This window comes from Lycium barbarum, chromosome 2 (assembly GCF_019175385.1).
Source record: "Lycium barbarum isolate Lr01 chromosome 2, ASM1917538v2, whole genome shotgun sequence".
NCBI classification, from domain to species: Eukaryota; Viridiplantae; Streptophyta; class Magnoliopsida; order Solanales; family Solanaceae; genus Lycium; species Lycium barbarum.
Window position 1 is genome coordinate 1,632,819 of NC_083338.1, and position 14,714 is coordinate 1,647,532.

The 14,714-nt window shown below is 33.7% G+C and overlaps 2 protein-coding genes across 3 annotated transcripts; both read left to right on the plus strand.

Annotated features, from left to right (window-relative positions):
- Positions 1-1,346: 1,346 nt before the first annotated feature.
- Positions 1,347-6,800, plus strand: LOC132625799 (uncharacterized protein At4g14100-like). Its single transcript, XM_060340370.1, has 3 exons — positions 1,347-1,651; positions 3,393-3,641; positions 6,478-6,800. Exons 1-3 carry the CDS (start codon positions 1,447-1,449, stop codon positions 6,642-6,644), a joined length of 621 nt encoding a protein of 206 aa, XP_060196353.1. The 5' UTR covers positions 1,347-1,446; the 3' UTR covers positions 6,645-6,800.
- A 3,157-nt stretch (positions 6,801-9,957) lies between these two features.
- On the plus strand, positions 9,958-13,623 carry LOC132625803 (sterol 14-demethylase). Of its 2 annotated transcripts, none has more exons than XM_060340374.1 (4): positions 9,958-10,115; positions 10,487-10,963; positions 12,035-12,314; positions 12,679-13,623. In XM_060340374.1, the coding sequence occupies exons 2-4, from the start codon at positions 10,499-10,501 to the stop codon at positions 13,395-13,397; spliced, it is 1,464 nt and encodes a 487-aa protein (XP_060196357.1). In that variant the 5' UTR covers positions 9,958-10,115; positions 10,487-10,498; the 3' UTR covers positions 13,398-13,623. The 2 variants fall into 2 exon arrangements, with proteins under 2 accessions (XP_060196357.1, XP_060196356.1); XM_060340373.1 differs by lacking the exon at positions 9,958-10,115 and adding an exon at positions 10,249-10,269.
- The last annotated feature ends 1,091 nt before the right edge of the window (positions 13,624-14,714 follow it).

A 14,714-nucleotide genomic window follows, 5' to 3' on the forward strand; every position in this document is an offset into this window, starting at 1 on the left:
CATGAAGAGTTTTTTTTTTTTTTCATTTTAATATCACAATAGTGGGTGATATTATGACCAAGTTTTTTGAAAGTCAAAAGTTTTTTATTTTAGCTAGCATTTGGACATAAATTTAGTTAAAACTCGAAATAAAAGAATTTTTAAAGCTGTGTTGAAATTTTTTTTTTTTTTTTTTGAAAGTTGAAAAGAAAAGAAAAGAAAAAAACTCAAAGTGGAGGGAATGGGTAAAACGGGTGAGTTTCTAAAGTAGTTGGGTATTTAAGCAGGCGTTTGGCCATGAAAATCAAATATTATTCACTTTATTTGACATTTTGAAGTTGAACTTGAAGATAGAGTTGTGTTTGGTTATAGTTTTTGCAAAGAATATTTAGTTGTTTGAATATATTGAAAATGAAAAAAAAGTGAAAACAAGTTTTTAAGGGCCCGTTTGGCCATGAAAATTTTTCATTTTTTTTTGGAAAACGTTTTCAATTTATTTGGAAATCAACGTTTGGCCATGGAAATTCTAAATACAAGAATTTGAAAAATACCAAAAAACTTATTTTAAAATACAAGAATTTGAAAAATACCAAAAAACCTATTTTTACTTTTTTCACTTTCAATACATTCAAACAACTTAGCCGTTTGGCCATAAATACCAAAAACGTTTTCACTTTTTTTGGAATTTTTGAAGTTGAAGTTGGAGTTGGAGTTGTGTTTGACCATAGTTTTTGAAATTGTAGTTTTTGGTGAAATGTAGTGTAAAAAAGTGAAAAAAATTGAAAAACAAGTTTTTCTTGTTTTCAGTATTCCAGAATACAACTCCGGAAAAAAGTGAATAATTTTTATGGCCAAACGCTAAAAGTAAAAAAAGTGAATAATTTTTATGGCCAAACAACCACTAAATATTCTTTGCAAAAACTATAACCAAACACACTCCATCTTCAACATCAACTCCAACTCCAAAAAATCAAAAAAAGTGAAAAATATTTGGTTTTCATGCCCAAACGCCTACTAAGTGTTTTTCAAATTCCAAATACAACTTCAAGTTGTATTTAAAATTTTAATAGCCAAACACTAATTTTCAAATAAAGCAAAATAATTTTTTTAAAAAAACATAAAATAAAATTCTCATGACCAAACAGGTCCCACCATTAAAATTATTTGGTTTTAACTTGCCACGTGTCTATCATTAAATTTAAGGATAAATTTGTACCAAAGTAAAATAAAAAAGGATATTTAGATCGAAAGTAAAAAATAAGAAAAATATATTTAGACCGAAAGTATAACTAGAATGAGTTAACTTCCAAAACAATGGATTATTTAAAATTGCGGGTGAGTCATCAAAATTATGAGCCAATTTGTGTCAACTATAATGGGAGGTGCCAATAATTCACCTTATCTTTTCATAATAAAAAGAAACAATCACAATCACCATTGACAATTGCAAGGCCAATTCAGTAAAGCATGAAGAGTGTACTTCTTGTAATTGTAGCAATACTTATTTCTTCTTCAAATTGCTCATTTGCAAAATCAGTGCCAACACCAGCTAATTGGCCACACCAATTCCACTCATTACTATTTGTTAATTACAGTGGATCATTAAGCTTAATTGACCTTTGGTATGATTGGACTAATGGACGCAATTTCAATATTATCCAGGACCAGTTAGGTAAATTCTGTAGAACTTAAAAGAATTGTCTCAAATCCTATATTTATGATGAAAAATCTATTTATAGCTTGTTTGATCAAGCTATTTGGCAGCCAAAAGTGCTTATTTTAGAAAATTGAGGTGTTTGATGAAGCTTTTAGAGAAGAATATGTGTTTTTGACTAATAGCAGAAACTATTTTGATTATGCATGCGTAGAATTCGAAAATTTTGTCTCAAATTCAATATTTATGATTTAAAAATCTATTTATAGCCTGTTTGATCAAGCTTTTTGGAAGTCAAACGTGTTTATTTTAGAAAATTGAGGTGTTTGATGAAGCTTTTAGGGAAGAATAAATGTTTTTGAGTAATAGCAGAAATGTTTTGCGTACGCATGCGTAGAACTCGAAAATTTTGTCTCAAACTCTATATTTATGGTTACAAATTTATTTATAGCCTGTTTGACCGAACTTTTTGGAAGTCAAAATTGCTTATTTTAGAAAATTGAGGTGTTTGATGAAGCTTTTAGGGAAATAATATGTGTTTTTGAGTAACAGCAGAAACTGTTTTAGAAAAGTTAATCGACCTTTGGCCAATTCGAATCCAGTAGAACTCGAAAATTTTGTCTCAAACCTTGTATTTATGTTTTAGAATCCATTTATCTCTTGTTTGATCGAGCTTTTTGGAAGCCAAAACTATTTATTTTAGAAAATTGAGGTGTTTGATAAACCTTTAGAGAAAGAATAAGTGCTTTTGAGTAATAGCAGGAATTGTTTTGCCTACGCTTGGGTGGAGCTATAGCTTTGACTACGAATCTAGTAGAACTCGAAAATTTTGTCTAAAATACTGCATTTATGTTTGAAAATCTATTTATAGCCTGTTTGACCGAACTTTTTGGAAGTCAAAAGTGCTTATTTTAGCAAATTGAGGTGTTTGATGAAGCGTTTAGGGAAAGAACAAGTGCTTTTGAGTAATAGCATAAGTTGTTTTTCAAAAGTTAATCGACCTTTGGTTCGATTGGACCAATGATCGCAACTTGAATATTATATAGGACCAGCTAGGTAAGCATGGGTCGAGCTACAACTTTGCTTATGAATCTGATATAACTCGAAAATTTTGTCTCAAACTCTATATCTATGTTTAAAAAGCTGTTTATAGCATGTTTGGTCGAGCTTTTTGGAAGTTAAAATTGCTTAATTTAGAAAATTGAGGTGTTTGGTAAAGCTTCTAGGAAAGAATAAGTGGGTGTTTGGACATAAAAAATGTGAAATTTGAAAAAAGTTGTATTTGGAAAAAAGTTGCAGAATGGTATTTGGATATTGGAGTTGTGTTTGGACATTAATACAATTTGGAAAAATGTTGAATTTTTTTGAGTGATGTAGAGTGGAAAATGCGAAAACAGGTATTTGGAGTTTTTTCAAATTCCGAAAAATCGTAACATGATTCCAGAATACAATTCCAGAAAAATAGTGAAAATTATCCATGGCCAAACGGTCCCTTAAGTGTTTGCAAGAGCTGTTTCTCATAAATTTAAAAAGATAGAATCACTTTAGAAACATTGGTTTGTGCTGCTCTAATATTGGTAAAAGTGCATTTGAAATTGATTGGTCAAACTAAAAAGTTATGACAAAAAACACTTTTCAAAATAAGCTGGTTTTGAAATTTTGGCCAAACATGATATATGTAAATAATTTATCTAGAACTTGTGATTTTCTAGAATTCATAACTCATAAACTCAAAATTCTAGCTCTGTTGTCTTTGTAGGTAAGCTTCTCTATGATCTTGAATGGAACAACGGCACTGTATTCCGCTACACTTTAGACGATGATAAGGAGTGTAGTTCTTCCTTAATTGATGTTGGGATTCTTCGACCTGATTGGCTTGACGGAGCTACTTACCTTGGTCAGCAATCATTCGACGGATTTCTCTGTAATGTATGGCAGAAGGTCGATTTCATTTGGTATTATGAAGACGTTGTCACCAAGAGACCTGTCCATTGGGTTTTCTATACCGGTAAATCCCCCTTTTTTCCTAGCATTCATATTCATTATATTATCTAGTACACTGGTACTGGGCCTTCCATTTAATGGTTGTTTGGACATGAATTGGTTGAAATTTGAAAAATGCAGAGTAGCTTAATTGACATTTTTACTTGTTCCGTTTTGACATTCCGGCCTTTACTCCATGGGGTTTCATCCAGACACATATAGTTGTTGAAACACACTAATTTCAGTGCTTGTTAAACAAATTCACGCCCCTTATGCGCGTGTGTATATCACACATTTCGTCCAAGTCAGTCATATCAATGCCACATAAGGCCGGTCAATGGTCTGAGACGTTTAAAAGACTAGTTTTGACCGAGTTCAAATGTGTCTGGATGAAACCGCATGGAGTAAGGGGACACAATATCAAAATGGAACTAGTCAATTAGGCTATTCGGCCTCGATAAAAGTAATATTTGAAGTTAAGTTGAAAACGGGTATTTGAGAGTAGAAATTGGCTTGGACATGAAAAAACAGTTGGCCCTTAAGAAAGAGGCTTAAGTCATCGATTCCAATCCGATAACGCTTTTCTTTTTATTGGTATGCCGCTCCGCGAGCAAGGAGCGAGCTAAGTAAATCTTACCTGAAAATGGTCTTTCCGGAAATGTTAAACAAAAGTTTTCCCCTCGCATCTCGGTCACTTTTACAAAAACTCCTAAAAACTGCTTTTCAAATTTCAATTCCAAATTTCAAGTTTGAAGTTGAAATAATAGGCAAATTTTGATAAACAAACACTTAAGTTGAAAAAAATCTCCAAATATTTTTTCAAATTTTTGAAAAAATGCATACGGAAAAATGGGTAAGTAACATTTATCAATAGTGGATTGACCTGCTTAGCTGTTTTTAGTTTGCTGTTGTTGTAGCGGATTGGATTTGGCTTGCTGTTAGCAACTGTTTAGTTTGCATTATTTCCAGTTTAGTTTTGCTGTTTTCTTATAGCTGGTTAGGTGTAGTTAGGCTCCTTGTAAGTTGAGTCTGGTTTTTCCTTTTGAGAAACAGGTGGTCTGCCCTGTTATTAGCTTTGTAGCTATTACTTTGGCATTAATGAAATTCCTTTATTTACCCCCCCCAAAAAAAAAAAAAATGCACTGCAATCTATTTTAGGTCGTAGTTGGTTTTCTGAGTGTCTCTAAAAGTAGGATTCATGGATTTTGTTAAAAGACTGTGTGATTAGGCCTATTTGAACTTCAGTATAGTAGAAAATGTGGTTGAAATATTGCAAGGAAGAATATAAGGGATGTAGATGGAGTATTCTGTTCTCAATTCATCATTGCACTGGAGAAAGTAAGAAAGAACTGATATTTAGAACAACTGCCCTACTCCACCCTTTGTAGGATAACAATATGAATATAACATTATGAATGAAATTGCATTGTTATTCAATTGATGAAGTCTAACTCTTTCACCAGCAAAATAATATGACAATATAAATAAAATTGTTGAAACAACTGCCCTGCTCGATTATTCGAAGATAGAAGATTTAGAACTACCCTACTCCTACTCCTACTCCAAGTTTCCAACTTATCAAATAGTTACCCGTATTTAAAGAGAAACTGTGAACAAAGAAGAAAAAGCAAGTTCCAAAGCTACACAGAACAGCCACCAGATGACTTTGAATCCGAACCTTCTCTTTGTTTATATGAAGCTTGGGCTTGTTGACCACTATTACCTCATTTCTGCTAGCCCTTAGCTCAGCAGATACAGTACATTACATTGACGACTTACCCATTCAGTGTTTGGCACAACGTTCCCAAAATGAGAACTATCGGGAAAATTCAATAAAATAGATGCATGTTGGCATTCTAGCCTTCTTCAACGTTAATTTGGATTAGGGATCTCAATGGTATATTGCCTCTCTAGATGATCCTGGTTGGTTTTGTGAAGAGTTTTGGCGGTGTAGGCTTTTCGAAGTATAAAAAAGAAAGACACATAATTTGAAACCGGAGTATTATTTTGGTGTGAAGTCTATGGGTGGTGAGGTCGACTGTGTGACTGCTAAATTGGAGTTTGTCTCTGGAAAATGAGATAAATGGAGGATCACAGAACCAAAGTGGGATATAATACGGATGATTATAAAGAAAAATTACAACATTCCTGTACATGAAACTTTTCTTATATCTTAACTCAATCAGCTCTATATATTATCATAGATTTAGCTAAAAATGACCAAGGAGAAGTTAACCAGACTATATAATAGTATCTGCATTTGATCGAACTACATAAAGACTAACGCAGGTTGAAGAAAACTGATTTTTTTTACACTAAACTTCTAATGATGTAAGATTTAATCTGTTACTTTGTCACTTTTGTATTTACATCCTAACCCATAAAGCTCAACTAGCTTTCTGAAGGAATTCGTGTATGTACAACTACCGAAGGCATTCTGGAAAAGTCAAGTCTTTTTCCTCTCTCTCTGTCTCTCTTTGCTTTATGTCACTGACAAGTTCCTGCGTTCTTTGTTCCTACTCTATTATTTCCTAGCTGATCCAACATATTTCCTGCTTCGCCCTTCAGCCAGAGACGGAGCTAGAAAACAGGATACAGGTTCAGTTGAACCCAGTAATTTTGGTCTAGACCGTGTATTTGTCTTTAAAAAATCATTGCATACGTACACATTAATAATTTAGAACCTATTAATTAAAGAAGACTAGAATCTCAAACCCATAAGCTTCAAATCCTGTCTCCGCATTTGCTTTCAACAAGCTTTGTTTATGCAAAAACTTTGTTGTTGCAAGATTGAATCTCATTGTGCCATATTCTTTATAAAGGATGCTCGTGTTATAAGAGTAACAAGTTTAGTGTTGCAGGAAGGTCTATTCACGTAATGACTTTCGAAGTTGGTGCAGTTCTGGAGGATGCAAAATGGCAGGCCCCTGTATATTGTTTTGAGAAAGAAAAAGTTAAAGATCACCCTACATCGGACAACAGTATTCTGGAAATCGGCTCAAATGGTATTTTGAGAGAGTTCATATAACTGAGTATGTGAATAGCAAGATGTACTTAGTGATGTAAATGTATATGCCTCCCAGTTCCATCTATTTCATCCCTGACTGTATTGACAATAAGAAGCTTGCTGAAAAGCAGTTAATGCCATCAATGGTGTATATAATAATAACTCGTGTTGCTCTGACTCTTCAAAAATGACAATGGGAGCGTATTGGATCCTCCAAGAATAGTGGATTTTTGGAGGATCCGACACAGATGCAACAACATTTTTTGGAGAGTCCAAATAACATAGGTCTATCCTATCACGACCCAATATTCCAGTTTGATTTAGTACCTCTTTGGCCAGGATTGGATAATGATACATTTATTGGTTCGGTCTATTATAACCCGCTTAAGTTTAATTTAATCCGCTCATTTGTCACCCTTACTTGTATAGGTTCCCTCCCCTATGTTGCAATTATCAAACTTGAGGTCCTTGTTGCCAAACAGAAAAAAGAGAGATTTCACATTTGAGGTTTTCTAATTTTTGAAGGTAAAGATATTTTCTACATGCCGTTATATTTCCTTCCTAATTTCAAACGAGGTAGCCTACAATTTTTTTTTTCTTTCTGTTTTATCCTTATTTAATGCAGTGCCTAAATTTTGAATCCAGATAATGTGACATCTTAATGTTTTATGCATTCTTTTTACCTTCATTTTTGCATGGACTCTCAAGTTTATAACACTTGGAAGATCTGCCTCGTATTGAAGAATTAAACAATGCAGCATGCATAGATCTTCTAACATTAATGTCAAATATTGCTGGACAACATTGAATGTTAGAATCTTTACAACATAAAAAATTGTGAGTCATGTAACTCAAAAATTGCAAGTCATGTAATTCCTGTATTGCATATAGACGAGCCCGATACTTGTATTAACATTTGAAGAAAAGAAAAACCAGAAGAAGCCAACAGATTATTAATGGAAAGAATATTTGACTTTGATCCATAAAATCTCGATCATTTACAGTTTAATGGAGTCACGACTCACGAGTCACATAAGGACAACTGTATAATTAAATTAAATTAATAAATGAAAAAAATATGTGTTATATATAGGTAGATTTGAAATAAGCTCTTAAATATACTCCTGAGCAATTTTAGTCTTTTTAACTTTGTCATTTTAATATGTTGTTTTTGTAATTTATACTATTTTTAATCTATTTATGGTGCCACGCAATTTTTGAGGCCCCAAAAAATTTTACCGATAAATTTTTATGGTATTGAAGATTGTAAAAGGAAGTACAAAATATATATATAACAAAAGAAAGAAAAAACACTATCTACATTTTTAGAGCAATATTTTAAAATTTTGAACTAAACTACTCAAATCATCGTATTATTAAATAAAGTTTTTACAATAACGTCCTAAGTAATGTCTTTAAAAAACATGGCTAATATCTTTTTTTACTTGAATTGATCCTCACTAATATAAATATTAATATTACCATATGAAGTAAAAGACAACAAGTATGAAAAATAAAAAGGCAACACTAAATATTTTTGTATATGTGTTTATACTTAAGGCCTCATATTTAAATTTAGCTTTAGGCCATTAATTTTTATGAAATACTAAAAATTAAATGTCGGGGCTTACGTGTCGTGCCTCCAGGCTTACGCCTGCCGAGACAAATGTAAAATGCCCAGCCTTACACCTTCGCCTTTTTAAAACACTGGTCCGGATGAACCGCTTAACCCTTACTGACTTCGCCCTGCTTTAAGATTTCACAAAACATTCTTGATTTTTAGTTAAACATTTATTTTCCCCAGTTCCTATTAAATTTAAATTGCCACATTCAAAATACTCATTTTAAACAAATTAAAAATATCGAAATTTCTCAAACAAAATGTTTAATAGATCTATTTTGAAACACCCACCAATAGTAATATATTTATTCAGAGTTATTCCATCTCCTCCCACTAAAACCAAATAGTAGTGGTAGTAAAAAGTAGTCTGTTTCATCGATGATATCGATCACAAAGAGTTTTGTCATTTAGCAAATATTTTGTCATTTAGCAAATATACCACACACTTTTATGGCGTTCTAAGGGAGAAGGCCCATGGTTTCCTCACGTGTCATCGTTTCTTAATTCTATTATTATATCCTTAATTAGGAATTAACTAGTACTCTAATCTCTCTATTTCAATTTATGAAATTATTATTTTATTAGGCCGTGTAAAAAAATATCCCTTTTTATATTGAAAAGCAATTTACCTTTTTACGATAATATATAATCACACAAAATGTATGTGACTCATTCAACATCATTTTTTTTTTAAATCTGTGACCAATCAAACAAGTTCACATAAATTGGATTGGAGGGAGTATTCACTTTGTAGTAGGTAGCATTAGAAGAGATGTATTATTATAGTAAAGATGGATCGTTCTGGAATTTTGGTCGGTGTTTTTATTAATTGATGAGGTAAAATATTCGCATTTGATAATTACATTAAATCAATAAATACAACATATTTTTTTAGTTATTTTTTTCTTATTTGTTCAAGCCTTAATGAGACAAAATTATTTGATACTATTTCATATTCTCTCAGTCTTAATTTGTTTGAAGGTTGACCGGTTTAGGGAGTCAAGCAACTCTTTCTTTGACTATGATTTTCTCCAAATTTTTTAATATATTGTGAATTATTAATTATCCAACTTATAGTACTTTTTATATAGTTTTCAAATATGTAAATTTTATTATAAATTACTTGAAGAATCTATATTTAAAACTAAGTTAAAAAAAAAGTTATTCAACTTTCATACAAATTGGGACAGAGGGAATAGAAGATACTCCCTTCGGATCAAAAAAAGAGTTCACTTAGCCATTTGCACACCCCTTAAGAAAATACTAACTCCTAGATAAAAATAGATAATTTGACTAAACTATTTCTAATTAAATAGGCATTGAGATTTAATCATATAACACTTAATAGGGGCAAATATGAAAAAATAAGGTTAATTCTTTCTTGATTTGCTAAGTGAACTCTTTTTTTAATCCAAAAAAAAGGCTAAGTAGTTTTTTTTTTATCCGGAGAGAGTAACAATTATCTCGTAGAATTAATCAAGATGAGCAAGCTGATCAAAAAAAAATTGATAAGAAGGAAGTAGGAAAAAAATACCCAAGTATCCAGACACAACTCAAACTCTCATGATAAAAATCTTAATAGCTCAGTTGGTTAGTCACGTGAACTTTCACTTTATTGACAGCCTTCGAATAATCACCTTGTAATCTCTCCTAAGTAATTAAAAAAAATTATAAAAAAAAAAACACTCAAACTCTGGTGCATGTCAGACAAAAAAAATAAAAACAGATGTGCATAGTCAGCACTGGACTAGTAGACTGAATCTACAGCTATAAAAGTAGTAGTACAGAGAATGCAAAAATCCTCAATAACCTCAAGTAATTGCGCCTCCATTATGTACTGAAAAATTCTCCATAAATCCTTCTTCATTCAGGTACCTCATTACCTTTTCTCTCTAATTTTCTCTTTTATAATTGCTTCAAAATCTCAGATCTTTATGTTAAAGTTTCAATCTTTTTCTCTAAATTGCACTTTTTTTTTTTTCTGTAGTCATAGCTATGGAATTATCAGATAACAAAATTCTCAATGTGGGGTTTTAATCTTGATGTTAAATTCTCAATCTTTATGTTAAAGTTTCAATCTTTTCTTTAAATTTCAGGTTTTTTCCAGTAAAGTTGCAATCTTTTCTTGAATTACAGCTTTTTTGAATAAAGTTTCAATCTTTTCTCTAAATTGCACCTTTTTTTTTTTCAAGTAAAGTTTCAATCTTTATGTTAAAGTTTCAATTTTTTCTTTAAATTTCAGGTTTTTTTAGCCATGGAGTTAGCAGATAACAAGATTTTGAATGTGGGGTTGCTATTAGCAGCCACCCTTTTGGTAGCAAAACTCGTATCAGCACTAATTATGCCCAGATCTAAAAAAAGATTACCACCAGTAATCAAATCTTGGCCATTAATTGGTGGTTTAATCAGATTTCTCAAAGGACCAGTAGTTATGCTTAGAGAGGAGTACCCTAAGCTTGGAAGTGTGTTCACTTTGAATTTACTGAACAAGAACATTACTTTCTTTATTGGTCCAGAAGTTTCTGCACATTTTTTTAAAGCCCCAGAAACAGATCTTAGTCAACAAGAAGTTTATCAGTTCAATGTGCCTACATTTGGACCTGGTGTTGTGTTTGATGTTGATTATACAATTAGACAAGAACAGTTTAGGTTCTTTACTGAGTCTTTAAGGGTTACTAAGTTGAAGGGATATGTGGATCAGATGGTTATGGAAGCTGAGGTACTAAAAAGAGTCATATTTTATCTTATGTTATCTTTTCTTGAATTGGGTGATGACATTTATTGTTTTTTTATTATTATTGTTTGCTTGTCTTGCATGAATGGTTTTAGTGGACATGGTGTCATTTAGTCCAGATATTTTGGTTGGTATAGCAAAATGCTATGATAGAACATATATATGACATACTCCCTGCATCCCAATTTATGTGATGATGTTTGACTTGGCAAGGAATTCAAGAAAAAAAAAAAAAGTCACAGATATTTGTGTGGTTATGAATCAAGGGTCATTTTAAAGTTAAATTGTTATTGAATATAGAATGTTGTCATTCTTTTTGGGACGGACTAATAAGGAAAGAGTGTTGCATAAATTGGGACAGAGGGAGTAACATAATATGAAAAGTGGGCTCTAGAAAAAGTTGGCTGTATTAGTGATATGTTGTTATGGAGGATGGTTGTTATAGAGAGATCTGACTGAATATGCGTATTTTATCTGAAAGCAGTGATAGTATCTGAAAACGGGTACTTGTCTATGTGACCGAATTGTGCTTCTCAAGATAATTTGACCCGTGTCACTCTTAATTAAATAAGAAAATGTTTATATCGGTTGCCTTATTTAGGATACTGTCCTTGGATCTAAGATCACAAAGGTAGGGGGTAAGGTCTGCATAAATCCTACCCTCCCCACACTGGATATGTTGTTGTTGTTCTCCGTGGATCTAAGAAATTCTCTTACGTTCTTGGATATTTCTTTCTTTTTCCCCTTTTCTTTTCATTGTTTTCCTTGTGATTGTTTTTGTTTGGTAATCACTTGTTTTACTCTTTTGAGCTATGTTCCTCGGACTCTCCAAAAACTCTGTTGCATGCATGTTGAATCCTCCAAAAGTAGTGCTTTTTGAAGGATCCGACACGGGTGCAGTAATATTTTTGGAGAGTGGAGCAACATAGCTTTTGGTACTTAAGTAAAAAAGAATAAGAATCTCCTGCCAGATCCTTGGCCTAGTAGGAAATGCATGCTGCTATTTCTTACTGTAAGATCTAAAGGCTTTGTTGTTCTTCCTTTTGACAAATGCAGGAGTACTTCTCCAAATGGGGTGATAGCGGTGAAGTGGACTTAAAGTATGAATTGGAGCATCTTATCATACTGACAGCTAGTAGATGTCTGTTGGGTGAAGAGGTTCGCAATAAACTCTTCGACGATGTGTCTGCTCTCTTCCATGACCTGGACAATGGGATGCTTCCAATCAGTGTTATCTTTCCCTACCTTCCGATTCCAGCTCATCGCCGACGTGACAATGCCCGGAAGAAGCTCGCGGAGATCTTTGCAACCATCATAAATTCTCGAAAACGTACAGGTATGGCCTAAGATTGTCAAATAGGCGGGTTGGGCTGAATTTGGGCGGGTTAAAATGGGCAGGTTATTGACCCGCCCAAAAGTTACTTGGGCTAAAATGGGCTTAAAAGGGGTTATAATCCAACCATGCCCAATTCTTACTAGTAAGTTTTAATTTCTTTTTTTTTTGTTCTTTTATAATTTAAAGTACCTAATAAAAAATCTTTATCACTGCTATATATAACATATCAAGTAAAATAATGTCTTTTTAAAAATATTTTGACAAGATTTCTTGTGGGTCAATTTGGGTTGCATATCAGCCCATAAATGGGCGGATTGAGGTGTATCATGTTTTCATAGGCTAATTTTGACACCCCTACGTACAGGCAAGGCAGAGAATGATATGTTACAATGCTTTATCGACTCGAAGTACAAAGATGGACGGTCGACTACAGAGTCTGAGATCACAGGTCTTCTAATCGCTGCTCTTTTCGCTGGGCAGCACACCAGTTCGATCACCTCCACTTGGACGGGGGCGTACCTCCTGTGCAACAACAATTACATGTCTTCCGTTGTAGACGAACAGAAGAATCTGATGAAAAAGCACGGGGATAAGGTCGATCACGACATCCTTTCCGAGATGGAAGTCCTCTACAGATGCATAAAGGAAGCCCTAAGACTCCATCCTCCACTGATAATGCTTCTACGTAGTTCGCATAGTGATTTCAGTGTTACAACCCGAGAAGGAAAAGAGTATGACATTCCTAAGGGCCATATTGTTGCAACATCGCCTGCTTTTGCAAACAGGCTGCCACATATCTACAAGAATCCGGATACTTATGACCCTGATAGATTCGCTCCCGGTAGAGAGGAAGATAAGGCTGCAGGAGCATTCTCATATATTTCTTTTGGTGGAGGCAGGCATGGTTGTCTGGGGGAACCATTTGCTTATCTGCAGATAAAAGCAATATGGAGTCATTTGCTGAGAAATTTCGAGTTTGAACTTATCTCGCCTTTCCCTGAAATTGACTGGAACGCTATGGTTGTCGGTGTCAAAGGCGAAGTAATGGTGAAGTACAAGCGCCGAAAGCTGTCAGCTGAATGAGCAGATAGCATCTCTGCATGAATGTAGTAACTTAAGATCATTTATGTTGGTTGGTTAGCCTTATTTCCGTTTTTTGATGTTGACTTCTATGTTGATGTTGGTCTTCTTTCCCTTAATTTGGAAAAGTTTTAACCTGTTTCTCTTGAAGATTGCAATGACTAAGATTATGTTACTAGAGTGTGCTGTTTTAGACCTTATGATTTAGTTAAGTTTGTGTTTTCTTCCATTGGCTTTTGTTGGAGATCTGGATGTTATCATACTCTCACCAACAAGAAGTTAATTCAAACTGTGCAGGAAGTGACCTGAAGAAGGTTAAGTTTCCCAATATAGAGTTTGTTCTGTTATTCAAATTGACATGTTTTTCAATATGTAAAGTTTTCCCTTTTAGTCAAATTGAGGTTTTCCTGTTCAAGTGTGAGTTTAAAGACGTGAATACAACTTGTTTTATGATAAACCAAAATAAGTAGCATACCACTTGTAAGGTGCAAATGCTTACCATCATGACAAAAGCTATAGCTGAAAGCAAAAGCACAAACTTAAACCCACCGAACAAGTGCCTTTTCGACTATGGCTTTGACCCGAGCTATCCCCAGTTCAGGATGGCAAGGACGCAATCTTATTTCTTAATCAAACTCATCAAGCAAGTGTGATGATCGACCATGACTCCAACCCAAGCCATCTCTGGCCCATCTCATGGGCCTTGCGATAGACAGGATATTGGTGTTACCTTACAATAGCTCCTCGACACTTGCCAGACACATCATATTGTTCCTGAGAATGGAATCCACGAACTTGGCTTTGATAACGGTCATAAGGCGCCTTCCTGAGATATCTTGAAAGGGCAAGTGAGGTAGTGCGACTAACTTGCGAGTGATTACTTTCCGCCAATTGAAGGCCTACGACGTACGCTAAGCTAGATTGTTGGCAGGGGTGGAACTAGCATAGGACTTGCAGGTTCGGCCTAATCCAGTAACTTGGTCCAAACTCTGTATTTTTCTTTAAAAAATTACTATTGAATATGTATAAATTATTAATTTAAAACCCAATAACTTAAACGAATTAGACTTTCGTACCCACATGCTTCAAATCCTAGATCCGTCTTTGAATTTGTCGGTGCCGCATGGAAAAGCCAGTATCAAAATCGCAGAATGGAAAGAGAGAACTCAATGAAAATTTACTTGCATTAAAGAAACAAGGATTACAAGAAAGCCAAAATGTGCCTAGGAAAGAAGATATACCACTACACAGATTTCTTTCGCAAGACTAAGGTTAATCCAAGTGAAAACAATGAAAAGATCTTCCTTCGTAAGTAGTCAT